Source organism: Marmota marmota, unplaced genomic scaffold (genome assembly GCF_001458135.2).
Source record: "Marmota marmota marmota unplaced genomic scaffold, marMar, whole genome shotgun sequence".
Taxonomy (NCBI): domain Eukaryota; kingdom Metazoa; phylum Chordata; class Mammalia; order Rodentia; family Sciuridae; genus Marmota; species Marmota marmota.
The window spans coordinates 7,465,611-7,489,999 of record NW_026000057.1 but is presented as its reverse complement, the minus strand read 5'-3'; the positions used below and the strand labels follow the sequence as shown (position 1 = coordinate 7,489,999).

The 24,389-nt window shown below is 38.3% G+C and overlaps 1 protein-coding gene across 1 annotated transcript in view; it reads left to right on the top strand.

The window, feature by feature from the left end:
* The window catches only part of Iqcm (IQ motif containing M), a 301,720-nt gene that overhangs the window by 27,815 nt on the left and 249,516 nt on the right, over window positions 1-24,389 (top strand). Inside the window, exons 4-5 of the mRNA XM_048813853.1 lie at window positions 12,239-12,329; window positions 20,477-20,568. Of these exons, the coding sequence (XP_048669810.1) occupies window positions 12,239-12,329; window positions 20,477-20,568 (183 nt within the window). The remainder of the gene's footprint in view (window positions 1-12,238; window positions 12,330-20,476; window positions 20,569-24,389) is intronic.

The window sequence follows — 24,389 nt, the reverse complement described above, 5'->3', positions numbered from 1 at the left end:
AAAGAGAGAGAGAGAGAGAGAGAGAGAGAGAGAGAGAGAGAGAGAGAGAATGAGAATTCACCCTTCCTCTGACTTTTTGTTCTGCTCTAGCCCTCAGTAGATTGGATGGTGCCTGCTTCCATTAGTGAGAGTGGATCTTCTTACTGATTCAAATGCTAATCTGTTCTGAATCACCCTCACAGACACACTCAGAAATAATATTTTCCAGCTATCTGGGCATCCCTTAGCCAATTAAGTTGACATATGAAATTAATGATCTGACCTGTTTTGCATGTTGATTGGCATCCTTAATTAGCAGATTTTTATCAATTTTGCCTTTTCTTTTCTTTCAATTTTCTATATTCTTAACATTCTGTCTGCAGAACTCTTCCTTTTTATGTTGAAACTAATCCTAATCTAGAGGTCAGCCAACTTTTTCTGTAGAGTCAGATATTAAATGTTTTTGACTTTATGGGCCATATGTTTTCTTGTCACAATTACTCATCTCTGCCTTTGTAGAGAGGAAACTGTCATAAGTCACAGGTAAACAAATGGATGTGATTGTGTACAAAAATAGGTGGTGTGCTGGATTAGGCTTTGACTATAGTTTGCTATACTATAATCTTTCTGTTGCCATGACAAAATAGCTGAGGTAAGCCACTGAAAAGGTAGAAAAGTTTGCTTTGGCTCATGGTTTCAGAGGTTCCAGTTGATGATCACTTGGCCCCATTGCTTTAGACCTGTGGTGGGTGGTACAGTACATGGCTGTGGTGAGAGGGCGAGATGGAAGCAAAGAAAGGAAGGGACCAGTATTCCAACAACCTGTCAAGGGCATACCCCGAGTGATCTAAATTTTTTCCTTTAGCCCCAAATGATCTGCCACCTCCCAGTAGCGCCACATGGTGGTGACAAAGCCTTTAAAACATATGCCATTGGGCACACTTCCCAACCATAGCATTTGGCAACCTCTGCTCTGATCCACTGGTATCATAATAGGAAGTGCTTATTCTGGGGGCTTGAGTAAAATGATACCTGATTGTGTCCGAAGAAGCTCTTATTTATATTTTTTGTATATATTCAGATTATAATGTATATTTTGTGTTTGTTTTATAATGTATGAACTATGCTAATAGGGTAGAATGTGAATCTATAATTTATAGATAAATAACTTTACATATAGAGGCAGTTACTCCAGATATTTTGTAGTGATGGCAGTATGGAAAAAGAGATTAGAAAATTGGAGGCTCCTGTTCCAAGTTGTTGAACTTTACACGAAGATGATACATTGGAAATATGCCTTTCGTATGCTTATACAAAAGAACAGTAGTACTGAGCACAGGGAAGGCATTAGGAGGGGTGGTTGTGGAATTTGAAATAAGGGAAGTGTTCTGGAGAATGTTATGACCTCATGAATGCTCTCTGGTTTTATAGACTCTCTTTTCTGAAACCATCTCATTACTTGTAGTTGACCCATTTGTCCAATTTTCCCCTTAATGGTCATAATTTTCCCTTTGAAATTCACAAGAATATTCTGAAGTATTGCCTTCTAAATTGTATTCAAATAAATTCTTATCTTATTTTATATAAATATTATTTTCTAATTTTATTGATGGATTAAGCTGCACATTTTATATCTTTTGTTAATCCCACAGCATCTGATGGGATATTTGATAACACAAAGGGCAACATATACGTAACTAAATAAGAAAACAAAAAACAATTGGCTAGTAGGCTTTGTCTTACTGTCTGTGCCAATACTTCCTGACTTTTGGTGGGATGTTATGATAGTTATGAAGTTTTGCATGTATTTTTTCATCCATTCTTTCCACCTCTCCCTCCACCCACTCTACTATAAGGGTGCCTCTCAGAAGTGTTAATTTTAATAAATTCCTAAATTTATTAAATTGATGGATTTATTTTGAGACCTTTGTGTTAATTTCATGAGACTCCTTGATACAATTTTAGTCCTTTGGGGCTCCTGTACTGTACCGTCAGAATGTCTAGTGCAGGTAGTGAAATTATTATTATTATTTTTTTGGATTAGGGTCTACCCTAAATACCTGTTTTGACTTAATTACCTCTTTCAAGGCCCAATCTCCAATTATAGTTCCATTCTGAGGTATCAGGTGTTAGGGACTCAAAATACAAATTATGTTCCCTCAAAATTAAGCTTATAATATATGAGTAAGCTGAGGTTGGGCACACACACACACACACACACACACACACTGTCAAGAGCTTTGTAATGTTTTGAACAATCAATAATAAAAAAAAAAAACATCCTGATCAGCACTCTGGGCAATATTTATATTAAGATCCTTCATTAGGATGTAGATCCAGGTGACACAATGGGCCTCCTCTTACAACAGGGTGCCTAAAAATAATGCTACTCAGGTAGTGAAATTAAATCAAACCTTTTTAAAGTAATGTAACATTATTGCTGAATTGTATCCTTATCATAAGGAAATTGTTCAGTTTCTCAGTTGCTGCTAAGCATTTAATTGTGCACTCATTTAAAGAGTAAGTTGCAAATAAAAAATAAAATGGAGATAGTTTTGCATTTTTGGCATGGCTTTGTCAAGTTGGAATTTAGACTGGTTGAGAACGCAAAGCAGGTCACGCTAACACTGTCTCCATCAGCTTTCTTACATGCGTTTGTGGCAGGTTGGCCCTCTCCCCACACATGCACACTTTCAGAATTATCCTGAATTCCTGCTGAAATATTTGAAACTAGAGTAGGCCCTGTGAACCTTTACTAGGGCTGTCAACACGTTTGCATAATTAGCCATTATTAGTTTCTCTGATAAGTGCTGGGTTCTTCAGATGGAAAACTTAACTCTCTTTCTGTCCAGTAATTAATTATAATCTTTTACACAGCCAATATTGTAAGCATAAATTCCCTCTCCCTAAGTGGAAAAATTATTTTATACTGTCTCAGAAAAATAATTTCAGATATTAAAATCTGGTCCAGAGCTTGCCTAAAAATGTTGCTATTTGAGTTTCCATCTGTATTTGCTCATCCCTCTCTGTGCCTTCCTTCCATGCTTACCAATGGCTTTCAATTTCCATTCTTAATGAAACAAACCAGACAACAGAGCTTTAGGAGGCATCTTGTGAAGTTGAAAAGACGAGGAGAGGAAAGGGATGAGTCTCTGCTAAGTGTTTGATTTGTGCTAGGTGCTTATTCTAGACAGTTCTCAAGTGCAAAATGCTTCCTTTTATGAGTCCCAACATTTTTATCATTATTTGCGTATTTATTTATTTATTTACTTGTCTTTTTTGGTGGCTGCTGGTCAGAATACGTGAGTAAATTTAAAAAACATGCAACTTTTAGGTGGTCAGATGCCCAACGACTGTGGGTGGGTCTCTGGTATATACAGTGAGAGGATCAACAGTAAGCACATAGAGAGAGGGCAGGAGGTCATTGGGTGTGCTGTTGTCTTAGAAAACTTAATGGCAAAATGTCTGTCATTGTTTAGTAACTATTAGGGAATATATTGCTCAGTGCATTATCAGTTTTAATGAATGCATATTTGTGGCAGATCTAAGTCATTCTTTGTTTAAATAGATTGACTTTCACACATTCAGCTGAAAAATGCATAGAGATAAACACATAGAAATTCACTCAATATTTATACTGGATCCGATCAGGTGGCTGGATTGAGGCTTTGCGGTTTGTTGTGCTGGAGCATATGGGCAAGTTGTGAGGCTAGGAAAGATGTATGGTGTTTGCAATTTCCTTTAATTATAGAGTCTTATCTACAGGAATAAAGGTTTATATTTAACTTTATAAGAACTGTATGTGGTGATAAAAATAATTGTATGTACCACGCATCTGTAGAACATAAATTAGATTTTGATAAAAAGTAAATTGATTCTTGACAAAGTTCTGAATGTTAATGGGACAAAAATTCCCATCTGACTAACTATTTTCTATTCTTGCTGGATCTTTTTTAGTGATATAGGCTGGCTTTTTTTTTTCTTTTTAATTTTGGCACCCACATATAGCAAATAACTGTGAAACATTTCAAACCTCAAAGTGACACTAAAACTGTGAAGTATGAAATGGAAGTGCCAGAGCGCGAGAGACACATTGCATAGCACTGCTCAGTCACTCCGCGTGTGCACGCTGGAGAAACGACAACACCCTTGCAAGATGCAACATGATTAATGCCACAGAAATGAAATAAATAAAGAAGACTTTCATTTGCAACATCTCCCTGATGCTTCAAAGTTTCCACTCTCTGTGCTTAGCAGCTCTGCCCTAGAAATTACACCCTTTTCCCCGTGAATATCTGCTTGGGGAATAAAATTATAAATCCAGGTCTTCTTTGCTATGTCCAGGTCATGAAATGGTTACGATAAAGGACTGCAGTATTTTTGGCTTCTCCAGGAATGCTTGTATTCTCTGCACCCTGCAACACATGAGTTTGGGTCATGATGGTATATTTTTTCTTGTATCTGTCACCCACTGGCCCATGGTTACTCCCCTCTCAGGCTTCCTCAGAATTCTAACTGAGGTTGAATGAGTTCTTTTTTTTTTTTTTTTTTTTTAAATGAGTTCTTTGACTTCTCAAACTTTGTTAGCATGTCCCTGTGTATTTATTTACTTCTAGACTCAGTTTGTATACTTTTAGGCCTCATTTGGGGGAAGCATGTTAAGAAGGATTTGGAGTTACAACTGAGTCTCCTATTTTCTTTAGTTCTGACCCTATGGGAAGCAAAGATGAATTCCTGTAGGGTACCCAAGTAAAACAGAGCGGGCTTATTTATGCTTTGCTCAGTGAAGACGAAAAAGGGACAACAAAAGTATAAATGACAAGGGGAACAGTTCTGTATTTCCCAAGAACTTAAGTGCTCACTGCTTTATATGCATTGAGTTTATAACTTGTTTAATGTTTCATGATAATGAGTTTTATGATGCTCAGAGGTATCAGCCACCAATTTTAAGAACAAGGAAACTGGAACTCAGAGGCCAAATGGATTTCCCAAGGCTGGGGTTGAGCTCCAGACTCAGTCTGCTGAGACCAGTGCCTGTGAGCCTCAACTTAAGTCGGTCACACACCACTATTCGACTCATTCCCCTGAAGGAATGGGTGTTTCTAAGGAGTTTTCAAAAATTTTTGAGTTGAGAGAAATTTGCGACAAGATAGTTAGTACTAAAATATAATAGTTAGTACTGAGGTGTTTTGTGGAAACTGAAGAGGTCCAGAGGCGCCTTCCTTCCACAGTGCTGAGGAGCTGGGAGACAGCATGGAGGGGGTAGCCTGACAGAGCTCAGCTTGAGGAACTGCGACAAAAGCAAGGAATCTGAGACCTCAGAAGTTGCACAGAGAAGAGAGTGAGAGCTCCCAGATGTTTAACCTTGAAGAACAGTTTCAAGGGGCCAGGCTAACTGCTGGATTAAAGAAAGCTTACCTATCTGGAGTTCCTAACTCTTTTCCATGTCATCTGTGAAGGAAAGAAGCATGTTAGTCTTGCTTCTGTTAAGCTTCATATCTTCATGTATGTATGTGGGTATCTCTGCGTCTGTCTGTCTATCTCTGTCTTTCCTGATGGGAAACACAAGGTTTGTGGATTAGAGATGGTATAAAATTATTCAGAGTATCTTGCCTCAGGTTCTTCATGCCTCAGTCCCCTGGAGACCAATACAAGAAGGACAGATGTTGTCTACATGCATGATGGAGTTATTACCGCCGGAGAAGAACTCTGAAATGGGGGAATCTTGGAACTTGTTTAGGGCATTTGACACATTTGCCCTCCTTCATTGAATACAGTAGCGACAGGGAGAGTAAGGGGATGGAAATGCAAGCAACTCCAATCAGGAGAGATCAGGTGGAGTCAAGGCCCCTGGTTTATTACTCTCTGAAAGGTAGATAGATGGCCAAGGGGAGGGTCCTCTCAGTCTCCCTTGAGGTCTTTGTCTTTAACTCCATGACTTATTTATCTTTCAAGCACTGTTTAATCTAGGGGGCTAGGATTCATTTCTCAGAAAGCTCTGACTTTGTAGATGTGTGAAAGTAGTCATGGAGAATAGCCTCCTGACACCTGCTTTGATTTTACTTATGTCAAAACCAGAAGTGATTGTCTAGGGAGACAGGACTAGGTAAGCCTGAGCAAAAACTCCAGTTAGGGAGAGTCGTTGAACTGCAGCTGTATCTTTGTTGTTGTTGTCCAGGGAAGATCAATCTCAACCCCTTTATTCTTGCAGTTTTGTGAAGCCTCTACTGATGATTCTTACTGGCAAAGATTCAGCTATGTCACTAGAGGATAATTGGTATCCCAATTATAAAGCTAAAGGATACATTTCATTCCTTCTCTTAGATTCATGAGATAATGAAAATAAAGTTCCACAGTACCGCAGTTGGAATACTCAATTACTTGTAGTTAATTTCACCTCCCAGAACGCGGGCTTCATAACCCCAGATGTTTCTTGCATTCTTAGTCCTACCAAACTGCCCGACACATCATAGGTGTTCAGTAAAGACCTGTTGGATGAATGATTTAATAAATGGATGCATGCATAAAAGCACAATTCCTGTCCTCAAGAAACCACCACAGAGTTCACAATCCAGTGAGGAATTGGCATTCTGTAGAACACACATGTGCTGGAAATTCCAACAGTAGAAAATCATATGACATCCACCCAGCCCACACACTAGAATGTGAAATGTCAGTAAATTGCAATCTGTCATTCTTGACTAATGAATCTGTCTATAAATTTGCAACATTTTTAAGTTTTAAATTTATTATAATTACTTTACATAAAATGAAATATGATTTAAATAGTGGGTCTTAAAAAGAAATGAAAAGAATCATTTTATAATCAATATAAAAAATCTCAGTTTTTTGTAAATAAAAAAAGATCTGCATTTAACTGGTGTGAAGCACTTTCATAGCATCATGAAGCATCTCTGTGGAAAAGACCTTAAAACTCCTCTAGCCCCACCATTTTCACACCCTAAATGTCCTTTAGAAAGTTCCTCTACCAGGGGACACCCAGGATGGAGTGAACAATCCCTTTTATGACATCCAGTTTTGAAATTATTCAGACTGTAGTTCCCAGTGACATATTGGTTCAGTTAAACACTTTGGGTGTTTATATGACATGAATTAGAGCCCTTGGATTTTTATTTTATTTTTGTGGAGGAGGATTATAGAATTATTTACAAAGGTCAAGGGAGAAATTGGCCCATCTTTTCCCCTTTGAAGTAGTTTGAAGGAGGTAGGTATATAGTATCTACAGTATCTCAGAAAAAAACAGCAAGAAATGAATCCATGTCACTGGCAAACATAAAATAGCAATATCCCAAAACTGCATAACTGAATAAGAGGTACTAAATATTTTTTGTTACTGATTCATGTAACAAAGGCTTAACAAGAGGTTTTAATGAAAATTCAAGAAGAGTTAAGTTTCAGCCCACATTATGAGAGTTTACAGACTAATAAATGGGAGGTGGACCAGGGAAATGATGAGTAGTGCAAATTGTTTCAATGTCAAAATAGATAGTATCCCTTCAGCTGAGTCTTTAAATGTGAGTGACTAGTAATATGGAGAAAATCATTTAAAACATTCCTTTATTTAACATATTTTTGTAGAGCACCTGAGAATCCAAATGGAAAAAAAAAAACAGAAGAACAAATCCAAGAAGGTATTTTAGGACAGAACCCCACTTCTGCACCTGGGAGGAGGAGAGGCTTATCTCTGGTGGCCCCAAGCTTTCAATTTCATTGGACCTTGATGAGCAAGGCACAGGGAAAATACCTGTGTCACTGCATGATGGGACATTAGGTCAGAGGCTCCCCCAGCCTGAGCCCCTTAGCCCTGGAAAGGTGGGCACATCTGAAACTGGGGAGACACCTGAAAGTGAAACTGGGGTGAGGAGAGTAAAAGTTTTCTCATGTAATTCATAACCACAAAAAAACTCACTTGGGATCGAATCAGAATTCATATTACTGGTATCTCAAAAATCCCTAAAGTGAGAAATTAAAATTGTCATGAGTTGAAAATGCCCTCAACTTCAAATGCAAATTATCTTTTGAGCAATAGTTCTTAATCCCAAGTTGCATTCAACACAAATAATTCATATTCTTATGGAATATACAAATAATTATTTCTATAGAATATGTAAATAATCCCCATTCCCATATAATATGAGTTTCCAATGTAAAATAAAAATGTATAAAAATGTATAAAATAAAAATGTATCAGGAAGTAAACCACTAGGACTGAGACTGAGCCACTCCCCACAACTAGACTTAGATACACAAAGACCAATAGGTATTTGAATTATCTGATAAAGAATAGAAATAAGTAAACCTAATGTTTTAAAATATGAAAGTATAAACATAAATGAACTAGAGACTATTAAATATTCAGAAAGCTCTGTAAAGAACTATAGGGAACTTTTAGAAATCAATCTATAATAATTGAAGATATTGTCAAAATAAAATTTGTAAGAAATGTTAAGAAATTTACCAGTGAAGTGTAAAGAGATAGAAAACAAGAAAGACAAAGAGCCCTGGGGAATGTATTGAGAAGCTGTAACATAAATGTAACCGGATTTTTCTAATTAGGAAGCACCAGAAGAATGGGTAAAAGTTATTTTAGAAAAAAGTTATTTTAGAAGAGGAATAATTGCTGCTTCTTGGATACCAGATTTCTGGTCTGAGCAAGACACATAGATTTGTGATTCATGCACATTTAGGTAACAAGCATAACCATGGTAGTGGGCCATATCATTCAAGTGAAGTGTAAGAGTATATATAGTCAAGGAGATGGGCACAGTGGTACACATCTGTCATCCCAGCAGCTGGAGAGGCTGAGGCAGGAGGATCACTAGTTCAAAGCCAGCCTCAACAGGTTAGTGAGGCTGTTAGCAACTTGGCAAGACCCTGTCTCAAAATAGAAAGTAAAAAGAGCTGAGGATTTGGCTCAGTGGTTAAGCATCCCTGGGTGCAATTCTCATTACCAAAAAAAAAAAAAAAAAAAGAGTCTAGTCAAGGAAAGAACCATGAGGCACACACAACAGCTGGAGAAGGTCAGACTAAAATGAGCCCTAGAAAGAGGTGAAAAAGTCAAAAGTGCAGGAAATTGAATAGGCAATTGCTTTTTGGTAAATGAATAATTGATGGCAGAGTGACTCTGAGGCCACTGTGGCAAATACTCTTAAGGACTGGAGGCGTCTGGTTGACATTCCTAATGTATTATGTTCCTTTTATCTGATTTCATCACACAACCTCAAAATATTCATCAGTTAACCTGTCTTTTCTTTTCCTCTCTCTTTCTTGTACTAACTGTTCCAATCAGAAGAGATTAATAATTCATGTTCTAGAACTGAAATTCTAGAGTTTTATGAGGTTGATTTAAGGACTAGATTTTACAAAAAGGCAATCAGTTATCAACTCAGAGATGTTGTAGTTTTCTCAGAGTCACACAGTGAGTCTATTCTCCCAATAGGGTGAGCTAATTGGAACCAGTGTCGGGTTCCCATGTCTTAATTGCCTTTCAAGATGTTTCCTTTAATTCTGTGTTGCTATTTAAGGGGGAAAACTGTATTTACTTTGTATTTTGGATGCAGTCCTAACACGATTCAGTTAACTGGTACTATAGGGCTTTTAGTTTAGCACTTAAATGGATTATGCCTAAAGATTTTAACAGTCTTCCAAAAAGGCATATTGTTTGTTTTATTTTTATAGTAACTCTTTTGCTTTATTAATTATTATAGTAACACAGCTCATTATAAACCTTTGAGAAGTACAAAAAGAGACACATAATGTTGAGAGGGAAAGTCCCTATAATATTTCACCCTCCTTCTCTTCAAAGATAGGCGCCGTTGTTAATTTTAGTTTAGTGTAAGTATTAGTCAAGATTGGGCTCTGCTGAGTGACACATAAACACTGATTCTCAGTGGCTTGTTTCACATTTAATGAAGATTTATTCTGCCCTTCTTCCCTCCATCACAGTGTGATAGACAGTTCCATGTTGTGGCTCTACTATTTTGTGGACTTGCTTCCCAGGACACAGGCAGGGGAAGCAGGCTGGAGGAACAGTTTAAGGCCTGGGCCTGGTGTGACTCACATCTGCTCACATCTGATTGGCCAGAATCTATTCTCATGTCTTTATCCTGATCATAAGGGGTCTCCACTGGGGTATGCATTCTTCATATTTCCACTGTGCATCTGTCAATGAATAAACCAGTACTCACAGTGAATATATGTACATTTTTATAAATGTGAGATAATCATTATGAGTTTTCATAGCACATTTAGGTAATAAATAAAAATGCCCACAGAGCATTCTTCTCAAAATAATATAACACTTAAACAACACCTCCACACCTCCTCCCCTGATTTGCAGTCCATCCGTTCTCAGCTCATGATGTCAAATTTGCAGTGTGTTTGGATGTAAGCATCAGCAATCTTTGATGGACAGTCGGCTTCTTCCACATCTAACTTGACACATGCAGCAGTTTTCCTGTCTTGAAAGGCCAAACAACAAAATGAAAACCTCCTGTGGATTCTAAGACTTTCTTAAGGTCCATTGCTGTCTTTCTGCAGCATTATTTCCTTATTGCCACTATAAAAGTCAGTCTCTAGATATCTGGCTTGCATTTCTCGGGCTTCCTCCCCACCTATGTTTTCCTCCTTTACTTCCTGCCGTGCTTCTTCTCGCTGTCACTTATGCCATCCACTGAGAGTGGCAATCGTGTTTTATTAATGATTGTGGCTTACATCCATCTCTACTCTCTTGGAGTCAGTGTCGAAGTTTTCATTAGGTAGATATCCATAAGTATATAAACGGAGATGCCCACAGAGCATTGAATGATTAAGAATGCAGTTTTGGGGGACTGCCTGTTTGAGTTTGAATGTTCTTCTACCTACTCCGAGTTACATATCTTTGTGAAAGTTATTTGCTACTTCTCTGCTTTAGTTTCCTCATCAGTGAAATGTGGGTAATGATGATATTCAATTTATGGGGTGGTTGTGAGAAAAATATGAGAATCCATATTTAGCAATTAGCACACTTGGCATATGGTAAATATTTTTAAATGCTTCTTCTGCTTTGAAGACAAACTTAAAAAGTTTTCTCCTGAACTCTCTATTCCCACCACTTAGAGAGCCATTCCTCAACCTACCATGTGTATTTGTACATAAACTGTGGTGGACGAGCTTTTAGTCATCCTCTGAGGTCAGTGGGGCTGGAATTGTCTCTTTGCATGAGGAGGCACTTCAGTAGAGCACAGTGATGGACATCATAAGTCCTGGGTCTGACCTTCCAGGATCTTGAGAAAGCTGCTCTTCCTCATGTGTTGAAGGTACCTTGCCAAAAATGACTGTTCTGAGGTCCATGGGATAATTTATAGACAATACTAACCAGTCCTCCAATTACATTATAAATAGTAAACATCGATGTTCTTCTTTCCATTTCTCCCCCAATTTTGTATTCCCTGTTATACATTTAAATCTAAATTACTTAATATGGCCCAGTGTGCTTTTGTTTGCTGACATAGAGACCCTCAATTAGTTCATCCATTTTTCTAAAGCACAGGGTTTCATCTTGTGTTTTCTCTGTATCTTGTATTGTGCCTGAGCAAGGAGCTAAAAGGTGTTCATTAAATTTCTGACATAGTATTTTTGTTATAATACTTAAGATTATGTATTTGTCCCATTTTCTCTACAGGATAAAAAATAATGGATATTTAAAAATATTGATGTAAATTTCTCTTTAGATTCTAAAAACTAGATTTTTTGAAGCAAGATTTTGCCTCTTCTGGACTTTTTGGTCTTAACTCTATTAAATGATGAGATTTTAAAAGTGTTTCTATTTGCATTAACTACGATTTGCTGAATTATTTTAAAATATCAGGCCTGCCTATAAAAATGAAGTTTTGTGCTGATAAGGACTAGGGTCATGCTGCCTGTGTGTGAAGGAAGCGGCTTGTGCTCACTGGTATGTGCTGTGCTGTCCCAGGCGTTTTTCTGGGATCTGTTTCCTTTCTGATATATGCAGTTCATTTACTCTATACTTTTCAGTCCTAAATTTTAGTAATTGCAAAGCATCTGAGAAGCATAGGGTGAAAAAAAACCACACGAGTGTGTTCTTTGAGTATCTCTGTGTTGGTAATTGTTTTGAAGGATATTGTACCTCTTCTTATTAAAAATCTGTGATTTGCAATTTCATTTGAAAAGTGCATTTAGAACTTGAAAACTACGAGGCATTACACACTTAAAGCTTTTTCTCCCCCTTAAATTCCAGAACCAGTTAAACTGCATAAAATAATGATTGATATTGAACCCGTGAGTAAAAAAATGGAGAAAGAAAAGCAACAGCAACCCGGGAAGTCCAGGTAATAGGTAATTAAATAACCTATAGAAAATGTATATTTCTTGTACTTTGCCAATATTCTCTGGCCAATTGTCATGGTTTCTCAAATCTATCTATTAACACCCCATGCATGAGGCTAATTTATCTTTCTACTTGAGTCCCTCAAAGCATATCAATTATCAAAATTTTAGTTTTCAGTTCAATTAACTTTTGAACTGGAGGATGTCTGAGTAGTTAAGCAAACCATCTGGGTTTTACAGTGCATAAGCTCAAATTCAATTTGTGTCTTTCTTGAGAAAAATGCCATATTTTATGATAATATTACATAAGTTAGGAATTTTAATAACTCTTCTGCAGCAATTATGGAGCAGAGTAAGTTATAATTTTCCTTTTAAAATCTAATAATTAAAGGTTAGTCTTTCCCTAACAGAAGGTGAGGCTGGTTCTACAGAACACAGTTTGAACATAGGAATTTTGAGCCTTGCTTCTGCTTTCCAAGTGTTTGGAGATGGGTCAGTTACTTCTCTGAATTGTTCTACAGATTTGCATCACTGTCTTCTTCAAGAAAACTTGAAAATTGTGTACACAACTGTTGGCCCTCAGGCTGCAGATAGAACCACTCACAGGCCTTCAGCACATATTTTGGGAGACATACTTTCAGACTATAAACACTGCTCTGTTAAAATGTGTTGCTAACACTATTTTACATTGTTCCATTAATAAAACATGGTCAGAAAGGGGGGTAATTTTTGGTACAAACTATAAATAGCAGAAATTGGAGAAGATGCTACTATGGCTGTAAAGAATAGCCTATGTCTTCCAATATTGATGCTGCAAATTGTGCTTAATACAAGGAGATCCATGTGCAGGGTGACCACTTTCTTGGCTTAAGTGTAACATGATATGCAAATGTGGAGCAGTGGATGTGTCTGTAGCTTCAGTACTGCAGCTTTAGTTTTATCTATGATAAGGAAGGACACTAAGTACAGAGGGAAAGAAATTGTACTGGGAATTTAACAGTTTTTAAAAAATTCTCCTTTCTGGTTTTTCCAAGTTTAACCCAACGTCTAGAAAAGGTTGAGTAGAGTGGCTAGCTATGAAAAGACTAGTTAATAAAGCAATTGAACGAAAGAGTTTAGAATTTCAAGTTAACAAAACTCATCTGAAAATCAATTTCAATGTATTTAGGTGAGGCTCGTAATCCAGGGAAGAAGAATAATGATTTAGGGACAAGTGGAGTACTCATGAATAATAAATCTGATCAGGTATAATATCTTTCAGTATAATGTCTTTCTCAAGAGGGTTGAATATTTCTCAGAGAATTGTTTCTTCTGCAACTGGTGGAAGATTAAGATCTCACGACACCCTAACTTACCATTTTTAATGAAAACATGTCCTGTTTAATGAGGAATATCAACCCCCTTTGAAATTAAGAGCAAGTGCATGTACTTCAATAACAGCCCTGGGCACATAAAGCCGGAACTTCAATCCACCTGGGCCGCCTTGTCTTTATTTATAGCTAGTTTATGGTGGTAACTTGTTTTCTACCTTAGCGGTTAGCTTCATTTCATTAATGTTAGAAGTGTGATGGAAATGATGTGGAGGAAAGGACAAATAAGTGTTTTGGGACATGGTGACTTGGGTTTTTTGAAAATCTATGCTTAAATAGATAAAAAAGTCATTGAACCAAATATATTTATTGAAATCTAGTTCTCCATGTAATGTATATCAGAAAGCAGCACTGAGAATACAAGCAACAGAGGGAAGATAGAATCAGTCAGGAAACCAGGTAGGGGATTGTTAACAATTACATTCTAGGAATAATTATCAAGAATTGCCCAGCTCTTTGAGAGATCTGGCAAGGTTTCTGTTCAAGTCACATAGACCCCTGTGAGATTACTTGTATATAAACTATTTACAGTTCCCCTGAAGATGCCTTAGAAAGTACTAATTGTTAAGGTGACACATAGCATTTTTAGGTAAACCATAAAACACTCTAGCCACATGAAATAAATTTTCTTAAATAAAGTGTGAAAAATATGAGTCTTATAAAAATATGATTTCTTACTTTTCCCTCAAATTTCTCTGTTTCTTAACTGGCAGAGAAAAAAACAAATGGGGGTATTTCTGCATTTTCAAATTTAAGTTTAAGTAGATTGAAGTTCTTCAATCTACTTTTGAATTCTAAATTCAAAGATTCATTGTCATATATTAAAATACTCTTGATGACAATAATGTTAAAGGTAGGTGCGTTCTAAATGTTAATTTTCTTTTTTGAAGGAATGAACTCCAAGCAATGAATTTTCCTCTTAGAACTGCTTTCAATGTGTCCCATAGATTCCGATATGTTGTGTCTGTGTTTTCATTTATCTCTAAGAATTTTTTAATTTCCTCCTTGATGTCTTCTATAACCCATTGATCATTCAGTAACCTATTGTTCATTCTCCAAGTGATGTATGCTTTTTCCTTCCTTCTTTTATCGTTGATTTTCAGTTTCATTCCATTATGATCAGATAAGATGCATGGTATTATCTCTACTCCTTTATATTGTCTAAGAGTTGCCCTGTGACATAATATATGATCTATTTTTGAGAAGGATCCATGTGCTGCTGAGAAAAAAGTGTAACTGCTTGATGTTGGGTGGTATACTCTATATATGTCAATTAGGTCTAGGTTATTAATAGTGTTATTGAGTTCTATAGTTTCCTTATTCAACTTTTGTTTGGAAGATCTGTCCAGTGGCGAGAGAGGTGTGTTGAAGTCTCCCATGATTATGGTATGGTGGTCTATTAGACTCTTGAACTTGAGAAGAGTTTGTTTGACGAACATAGCTGCACCATTGTTTGGGGCATAAATATTTATGATTGTTATGTCTTGTTGGTGTATGGTTCCCTTAAGCAGTATGTAGTGTCCCTCTTTATCCCTTTTGATTAACTTTGGCTTGAAATCTATTTTATTTGATATGAGTATGGACACTCCTGCTTGTTTCCGAAGTCCATATGAGTGATATGATTTTTCCCAACCTTTCACCTTCAGCCTATGTATGTCTTTTCCTATCAAATGCGTCTCCTGTAGGCAGCATATTGTTGGGTCTTGTTTTGTGATCCATTCTACTAGCCTGTGTCTCTTAATTGGTGAGTTTAAGCCATTAACATTTAGGGTTATTATTGAGATATGGGTTGTTCTTCCAGCCATATTTGTTTATTTCTGTTACTAAACATGGTTTGTTTTCCTCTTTGATTATTTCCCCCCCCTTTACTGTCCTACCTCCCACTGTTGGTTTTCATTGTTATTTTCCATTTCCTCTTCCTGTAATGCTTTGGCGAGGATGTTTTGAAGAGATGGTTTTCTAGCTGCGAATTCTTTAAACTTTTGTTTATCGTGGAAGGTTTTAATTTCATCTTCCATCCTGAAGCTTAATTTCGCTGGATACACAATTCTTGGTTGGAACCCATTTTCTTTCAGTGTTTGAAATATGTTATTCCAGGATCTTCTAGCTTTCAGAGTCTGTGTTGAAAGATCAGCTGTTATCCTGATTGGCTTACCCCTAAATGTAATCTGCTTCCTTTCTCTTGTAGCTTTTAAAATTCTCTCCTTATTCTGTATGTTGGGCATCTTCATTATAATGTGTCTAGGTGTGGATCTCTTATGATTTTGCACATTCGGCGTCCTGTAGGCTTCTAGGATTTGGGATTCTGTCTCATTCTTCAAGTCTGGGAAGTTTTCTCGTATTATTTCATTGAATAGACTGCTCATTCCTTTGGTTTGGAGCTCTGTACCTTCCTGTATCCCAATGACTCTTAAGTTTGGTCTCTTAATGTTATCCCATATTTCTTGGATGTTCTGCTCATGGTTTCTTAACAGTCTTGCTGAGCTGTCTATGTTCTTTTCCAGTTGAAATACTTTGTCTTCATTGTCTGATGTTCTATCTTCTAAGTGTTCTACTCTGCTGGTAGTATTCTCCATTGAGTTTTTAAGTTGGTTTATTGCTTCCTGCATTTCTAGGATTTCTGTTTGTTTGTTTTTTATAACCTCTATCTCCCTGTATAGTTGATCCTTTGCTTCCTGGATTTGTTTGCGTAATTCATTGTCGAAGTGATCTTTCATTGTCTGATTTTGCTGTTTAATGTCTTCCTTGATACTCCAGATCATCTGAAGCATGTATATCCTGAATTCTTTATCTGACATTCCATCTGCTGCAGCTGTTACCTCTTCTAAAGTTGCGTTGACCTGCATTGCTTGTGGTCCTTTCTTTCCTTGTCTTTTCATACTGCTTGCGTATCTTTCCTGCAGGTGCGGGCGGCGGCTCTGCTCTCTCCTTATTCCAATTGGGGTGTCGTGGCTACCACGCCGGCAGGTCACTGGGCCTGTTCTGGGAGCTGGCGGCGGCTCTGTTCTGCCCCTACTCCAATTGGGGTGACGAGTGTACCACGCCGGCAGGCCACCGGGCCTGATCCGCCAGTCGGTTGCAGGTTTGCCTACCCTGCAGACGCGGGCGGCGGTTCTACTCTGCCCCTACTCCAAATGGGGTGTCGTGACTACCCCGCCTGCAGGACGCTGGGCCTGTTCCTGGCACGGGCGGCGACTCTGCTCTGCCACTACTCCAATTAGGGTGGTGTTTGTACCACGCCGGCAGGCTCCTGGGCCTGATCCGCCGGTCTGTTGTAGGTCTGCCTACCTTGGAGGCGCGGGCGGCGGATCTGCCCTGCCCCTCCTACCACGCCTGCGGACCCCTGGGTCTGATCTGCAGTTTGATCACTGGTCTGCTCACCCTGCGGGCACGGGTGGCGGTTCCGCTCCGCCCCCACTCCAATTGGGGTCACGTGACCACCACACCGGCAGGGCCTGATCCGGGCGTGGGAGAAGGATCTGCTCTGCCCCTACTCCAGTTGGGGTGACATGTGTACCACACTGGCAGGCCACTGGGCCTGACCCGCCCGGCTGTCACAGGTCTGTTTACCTTGCAAGCGCGAACGGCGGCTCTGCCCTGCCCCTCCTACCACGCCCATGTACCACTGGGTCGCGGGTCTGCCCACCTTGCGGGTGCGGGTGGCGGCTCCGCTCCGCCCCCTCTCCAATTGGGGTCACGCGGTCACCACGCTGGCGAGCCGCTGGGCCTGCTCCGGGCGCTGGCAGCGGCCCGGCTTCTCCCCTCTGGCTCAACGACAAATTGAGGAGACTCGGGTGACTGTGCCTCACCCCCCCTACCAGGAGACCAACTGCTTATGTCACCGCTGGAATTGATGAAGTTCTCTCCTCCGCCGCTTTCTGCTGACATCAGATCTCTGCCATGTTGGTATCCTATGCGAATGGCAGCATTTCGTTCCCCTTGCCGGGCAACCAAAGCAACGGGTGAGTCCTGACCGGCCCTCAGCAGGACCCGGACCGAGAAGCAGTTTCCGCGGGCTCCTAGCCCCGGTCCAGGGAAGTTCCGGGAGCCGGAACTCGGCCGCTCCGTGCTCGGTGTAAGCTCCTATAAGTGTAAGCTCCAAGAAGCAGTCCCCGCGGGCTCAGTTCCGGGAGCCGGAATTCGGCTGCTTAGTGCTTGTTGTATGCTCTGATAGGAGCAGGGTCCAAGAAGCAGCCTCCGCAGGCTCCGTGGGACGGTTCCGGGAGCCGGAACTCGGCCGCCCCGCGCTCGGTGTTCGCTCCGATAAGCTCAGGTTCTAAGAAGCACCCAGGCGCTGAACCCTAGCAATCTGTCTGCAAGCCGCAGGTGAATTGCAGCCTGAAATTACCTGATCTATGGCTGAATGAGCTGCGGTCAGTCTAAAACAGGGTAGGTGACGTCAGTTTACCATCATGGTGGCTGCTGGCCTCCTCTGTGGTCTGACCGGTGTGGAGAACCGAGATGGACCGCTTCCTTTCCCCCGTTTCGAACCCAGAATTCAGCCCTGAGTACGGTGCTTGCGCGGCTGGCAGAATCTGCAGCACTGTAACCCTGTGTCTCTATCCCAGCGCGCGCTGCAGACTCTAGCCGCGGGGCGATTTGCTGAATAAGCCGTGTTACCCTCTGTGCGACAAACCTCTCGCGTTTGAGTCCCCGTAGCCGATCCTCATGCGATGGAAATCCTTCCTCCAGGTTCCGGAGCACCCCACTATTGCTGGAAATTCCTAACAAGATATCCTTTAGCCGTCCTGACTTGTCATACTCCCACACAGTGAAGCAGCACACGGGGGTAATGCACTCCCCTCGCCGCCATCTTCCCTTGTCTAAATGTTAATTTTATAGCAACAAAAATTTACTTATTCAATTATTTACCAGTGCTGATTTTTTAGTTGATGATATAATATTTTAGTTGATGATATAGTATTTTTATCATGATATAATACTAAGTGCAAACAAATTAGAAAGTTCATATGCATTTATGTACCTATAAACGTAGAGATGGTATAGAATATATTATTTAGTTGATGATATATGGAGCCTTTAAAAGTATGACAACTGCATTTCTGTATAGGCACTCTGTAATTCAGGTGAGTGAACCTAGATTTCTTCCCCTAGTTCTATGATCAGTGAGAATTTCCAAAGGGCACATGACAGTCTATGTGGAGGTTAATTATGATCAATTTAAAAACAGAATGAGAATATTATACAATAGCAGTAGGATCCCTGATGGCATTTCTTATTTGTGTTGAAACACTTTGTCATTTCACCTTAATGTTTGTCAAATATTTTGCTTGAGTAAATGGGTTGTCTATTTCTAGTAGAATATTTCATTAGTAGGGAATCACAGAGAAAATGCTGTTTGTTCTAGTTTAGAGATTAATACTAAGCCATGGACCACATATTGGAAAGTAAAGCAAGCTGTGTCTGATTAATATATTTTACCCCATTCTTGCTAGGATATAAGTCAATTCTAGAATTTCATATGAAATTTTGCAAAACTGCCTATATATTCAAGTGTTCCATATTTTGTTCACATATTTTGGCCAAATCTGTGGGCATGCCACAAGAGTGACAGATAAACTAATGGATTCTATGAATTAGTCATTTATTTGCCATTTGCTGAGTGACTACTCTATCTCAAGTATGTCACTCTGAACAGGACAGTCACAGGCTCTGCCCTTATATACCCTAGTATTTCGGTCAGCAAAATGTTTTAAAGTAGCAAAAACTTCTATAAAATTTACAGAATGTTTGAACCTCAATTCCATTTTTATTCATTTTTAGTAAGAAAAAAGAATTAAACAGGTGCACAAATTTGAAAGCTCAAAGATTTTCATCCTTATTTACAAATAACAGAAGTGTACAAGCAACTTATGTAATCAGCCAAAGAAGACTGGTAAATAAGCTGTCAGTATACAATGGAATTCCATACAATGGGATACCAAAATATAATGGGCCAAAATGTGCATCTTTGTATTTTTATTCATGATATAATACCAAGTGCAAACAAATTAGAAAGTTCATGCACATAGAGAGGGTTTGGAATATATTCAGCCTCTCAAATTCAAATAAAGGAGTGTCATATATTAAAATACTCTTGACACATGGAGATGGTATAAAATAGTAATATAATTTCTGAGGCCCCAATGCCTGACTTCAGATCCTAGCTTTACCAATTTCTGGATGGGCAATCTGAACTATATATTATTTGACACCTAAATGTTTCAATTTATTCATGTATGAAATGGGTATTAAAATAGTAACTACACATTGTTGGTAGGTTTAATTCAGGGAAGATGTGTAAAATACTTAGAATAGTATCTGACCCAAAGGAAGCATTAAAAGGGTTTGTAAAATAAAATGTCATGCTGATGGGATTAGGAGTGATTTTTATTTTCTTTCATTTTGCTATTTACATTTGATAAAATTCTATGTGGTACTGAACTCTTGATTCAGATGACTTGGTTGAAGCTCCCCAAGTCATGTTAGGAAAGTGTGTTAAAATCTCTTGTAAAACAACAAAGAAATAGACACGATGCTTATTCATTTTCCTGATTTTTGTTAGGGCCAGTACAGAGAGCAGATATTCCTATTTGTTATCCTTGCTCAGAAAAGTTTGTTATTATTTTATCTTTCTTCAATAATAAATATTGACTCTGCATGTCACTGAGGGTGCTACAGGTTTGTTTTGTGGGCTGGAGACGCTGAGACTAGCACTTAATCCTGTAACATAGCCTTGAAGGTTGTCATACAGATCTAACTTTATGTTTTGGAAACAGAATGGTGGATTCTTTAGAAGCCTTTCCCATTCTTCCTGGTTTGTCAGTACCACCCAAGATCTCCTCTTCCACAGGACTTGAGAAAGATCCTGGTAAGTTTCACAGCATAAATGTTAGAATAAGCACAATGATTTTTTTATAATTTTGTACTCATTTAAAATTTAAAAAAATTGTATCGAAGAGAGTTATTTCCTTCATGTTTCATTTCAAGTATTGTGTCAAAAGATAAAGATATTTGGAAACAATGGTGAATAACTAATTTTCACTCCTTTATTTGAATTTGAGAGGCTGAATTTTAAAAAATATGCATGAATATTGAAGGTTATAGGAAATTATAAAGGTAAATTCTTAATAATTTAAGAAGCTTCTCTATAGTTGATGTATTCTTGTTTTAAAAAATACATAATATTCTTCAAAAGAAAATATACATGATTCTTTAAATTCCCTTGAGTGTGATTGAGAAACTCTCTGGAACTTGGGGAACTACTGGAAAACCTAGGGGGCTATTGATTCAAAGAAACTATTTTGTAGTTTTTCCCTTTTTTAAAAACTTGTTACTCATGTTCTTGAGCCTCAGGCTGTCATTAAGAAAAAAAAAATCTTCTTGTAGAGCAGGACTTTGATTTTGGAAGAAATTTTTAAATTTTCAGAATTAACTCCTCCTTGGGCTCTCAAGGCACTGTTGAATAAAATGTTCTTTATCTCAGTTCAGTTTTACCATCCTTTGGTTTGTGATGGAAGGAATTCAAGTATCAAGTTGAGGCTTATTTCCAAATTTATTTATTTTTTGAAACCCATTTTCATTATCCAACCAGTATTCACCAAAACTACAAACATTAATGCATATAATGTCAAAATCCTGACTATCTGCGTTGGGTCTGCCTTAAACATTTTATTGTTATAGCTTAAACATTTTAAAGACTTGATTAGATCATTTGAGATTCCAGATTAATAGAATAATTTGTGGCTCTCAATTGAGTCTAGAATTCAATATCCACATGTAGAAGTAAATGCTGGCCCATATTCACAGACCTGTGGGTTCTAACAGGAGTGACAGTGTTAATAGGTAATAATTTTAAAATCTGTTATCTCTGAAAGCTGAGGTCTACAGCCCATAAGTACCATCAGTTGAAGTCCATCTAATTCTGTGATATTTAGAGTTTATTCAGGATCCTGTGAAGGTTGATGAAAACCTTTACCTTCATCTTCATTCTCCTCAAATATACCACATATGTCTTTCTTGCAGAAGAGCTCCTGATTTGGTCAAAAGGGTTGGCCATTCTTATGGCTTTAGTTTGAATACTGAAATTTATTCGAGTATTCTTTTTACATATACATGGAGCTTACTTATATTGGGGGTTGGGCCATTGTTTATTTAGTGCTAAACAAAAAACAGAAGACCTTTCTAAACTGTTTTTTGAGAGAATTCAGTTAGTAGCTCCAAATCATTGTGAAATTGTGAGCGGAAGGAGCAGAATTTCAGTCCATTTGTATAGTAACTTTTGAGGTTGCTAAGGATTCTACCCCTTCAAAAATGTTCTGCTGAAATATCTGATATATTTACCACAGAAACCATAGCTTCATGAAAGTCAAAAAACTCCCCATACTTATCATAATGTCTGGCACCCAGTAGGCATTTAAATGAATGAATGAATGAATGAAAAGAAATTAAAAGAAAACACCCAAATAGAGCACACTTTGAAACATATCTGAACACTATTTTAACAGTTTTTTAATACTATGTGTAGACTGCAAATATCACCAAATCAAATAAAATGCCATGCAGTTTATAAGCTTTACAATCAAATTGTCGAACAGATTATTTTGTTTTATGATATTATAACTCACTCAATACTCATGTAAGTTCATGCGGAGGGAGAAGGTTGAATATGCTGAAAGTGTAAAAAACTGCAAAAGAAAAATCATCATTTCCCAGTGCTATAGGGTTGCTGTTCCTTTTTCATTTACAATGAAAGGTATCTTTAATAAAATATAAGAATTGATATTTAAACATGCTTTGTTGTATGTGAATTTTTTTTGTTTTATTTTGTTTTTAGCCAAAGCATTCTTTTGTAATTGCAATAACAACAAAAAACTTTAAAAAATAAAATAAAATAAAAAGAACTGAAAACCTGAAGGCTATTATTTTGTAAAATTAAAATATGAAAAATGTTAATTTTACTTTAAAGTAACCTTAGGTACATTACTTACTTTGTATCTTGGATGAAAAATAATGAATACTTTTTATAGATGCTTTTTAATTTTTTAGTTCATCTTGAGGATATAGCTTAACAAATCTGTACAACAAAATATTTTTCTCCACATTTTTATAACAATTACTAAGTTACAGCTTTAATGAACATGTCACTGAAGTCTATTAAATAGTAACAGGATGTAGATCTGTGTTTCTCTCTGAGGTGCTTGGTAATTTTCTGGAGTCTTAGATTAAAATTGCCCAATTCTTTTTTAGAATAAATGTTTTTCTTCAAGGAAAAAGGAAAGGAAAATAGAACGTAGGAATTAAGACAAATTCTGCTTTCTATCCATTTCATGAACGTACGAATCACAGTGGTAGAGTAGGTAGCGCTTAGAGCAAGGTTGTAGTCAGGGAGGGGAGAATCATGATTCCACCAGGTTCTAATTGGAAATCTCATTCATGACTCTGTGACTCAGTTTCTTCATTGGATGGAGGGGGGATAATAACAATACCAAACACACAGTGTTTAGCTTGTCAAGTTCATGACAGACATCCTGGTGCTTCATACCATTGAGCTCTCTTTATTCGCCATCATTTCCCTAGGTACGAATGAATTGTAAAGCACAGTACACTCAAAAACCTGGTGTTCCATGATCTAGCTTTGACCCTATCTTTGAAGATAGATTATCAGAATCAGAAGCCCCATCTCCTGACTTCACTGCCTGACTTACTCAGGAAGTACGTAAATAGTAACCGTAGCCCCACCTGGAGTCAGTCGCCTGTGTCAGTGTTTGTTTTGTTGCCATCTGCTTAAGACCTTGAACTTGCCTCTTTGCCCTCCTATTTCCATACATTTGGTGGGTCACTTTTAAACTGATTCCTTCGGCGCTTCTTTCCCTGGTAATTTCACAACTTCTTCTAAGAAAACAAGACTCATGGTAAAAATGGTTGTGTAGAAAAACACTTTAACAGACTTTTAAAAACTGAGTCCTTGGAGAGAGAGAGGTGAGTAAGAGGCCCACCCTATCTACATCCCTTCCATCACTGGCCTATGTGGAACCCTTCGCCTCTCTGGCCTTTAGTTTTACCACTTGTAACCCTCAAGGAAAGAATGAAGCTGCCATTAAGGAAAGGGATAGGTCAGAAAATTTCCTCTTTCTCTGGGGCTGTTTCTTGGCCCTTAGAACATCTCTACAGGGTCATTTGCAGGAGAGAAGAGACGCTGCTTCACTTTTCCCTGCTTGCCAAGTTCACATCCTTGAGGCCCTCAAGGTGAATCTCATTAAGTGCTTCCTGTAACTCGGTCTACACCACTTTCTACAAGACACTGTGGATTTGATTCACCTGTGATAGCTGAATCCCCACCCTATATAATTCTGTATGTTTTCTTCTCAGACCTCTCCCCAACCTTTCCCATTCCTGGAAGCTGTCTCCTGTGCTCCCTGAGCTCATAGCCAGTAGCCAGCCAAATTCCCCTGTCCTTGACCTCTTTGAAGCACTCCCTGCACTTTCTTTTTTTTTTTAATTTTTTATTGTGGGTTGTTCAAAACATTACAAATTTCTTGACATATCATATTCCACACTTTGATTCAAGTGGGTTATGAACTCCCACCTTCACCCCATACACAGATTGCAGAATCACATCAGTTACACATCCATTGATTTACATATTGCCATACTAGTGTCTGTTGTGCTCTGCTGCCTTTCCCATCCTCC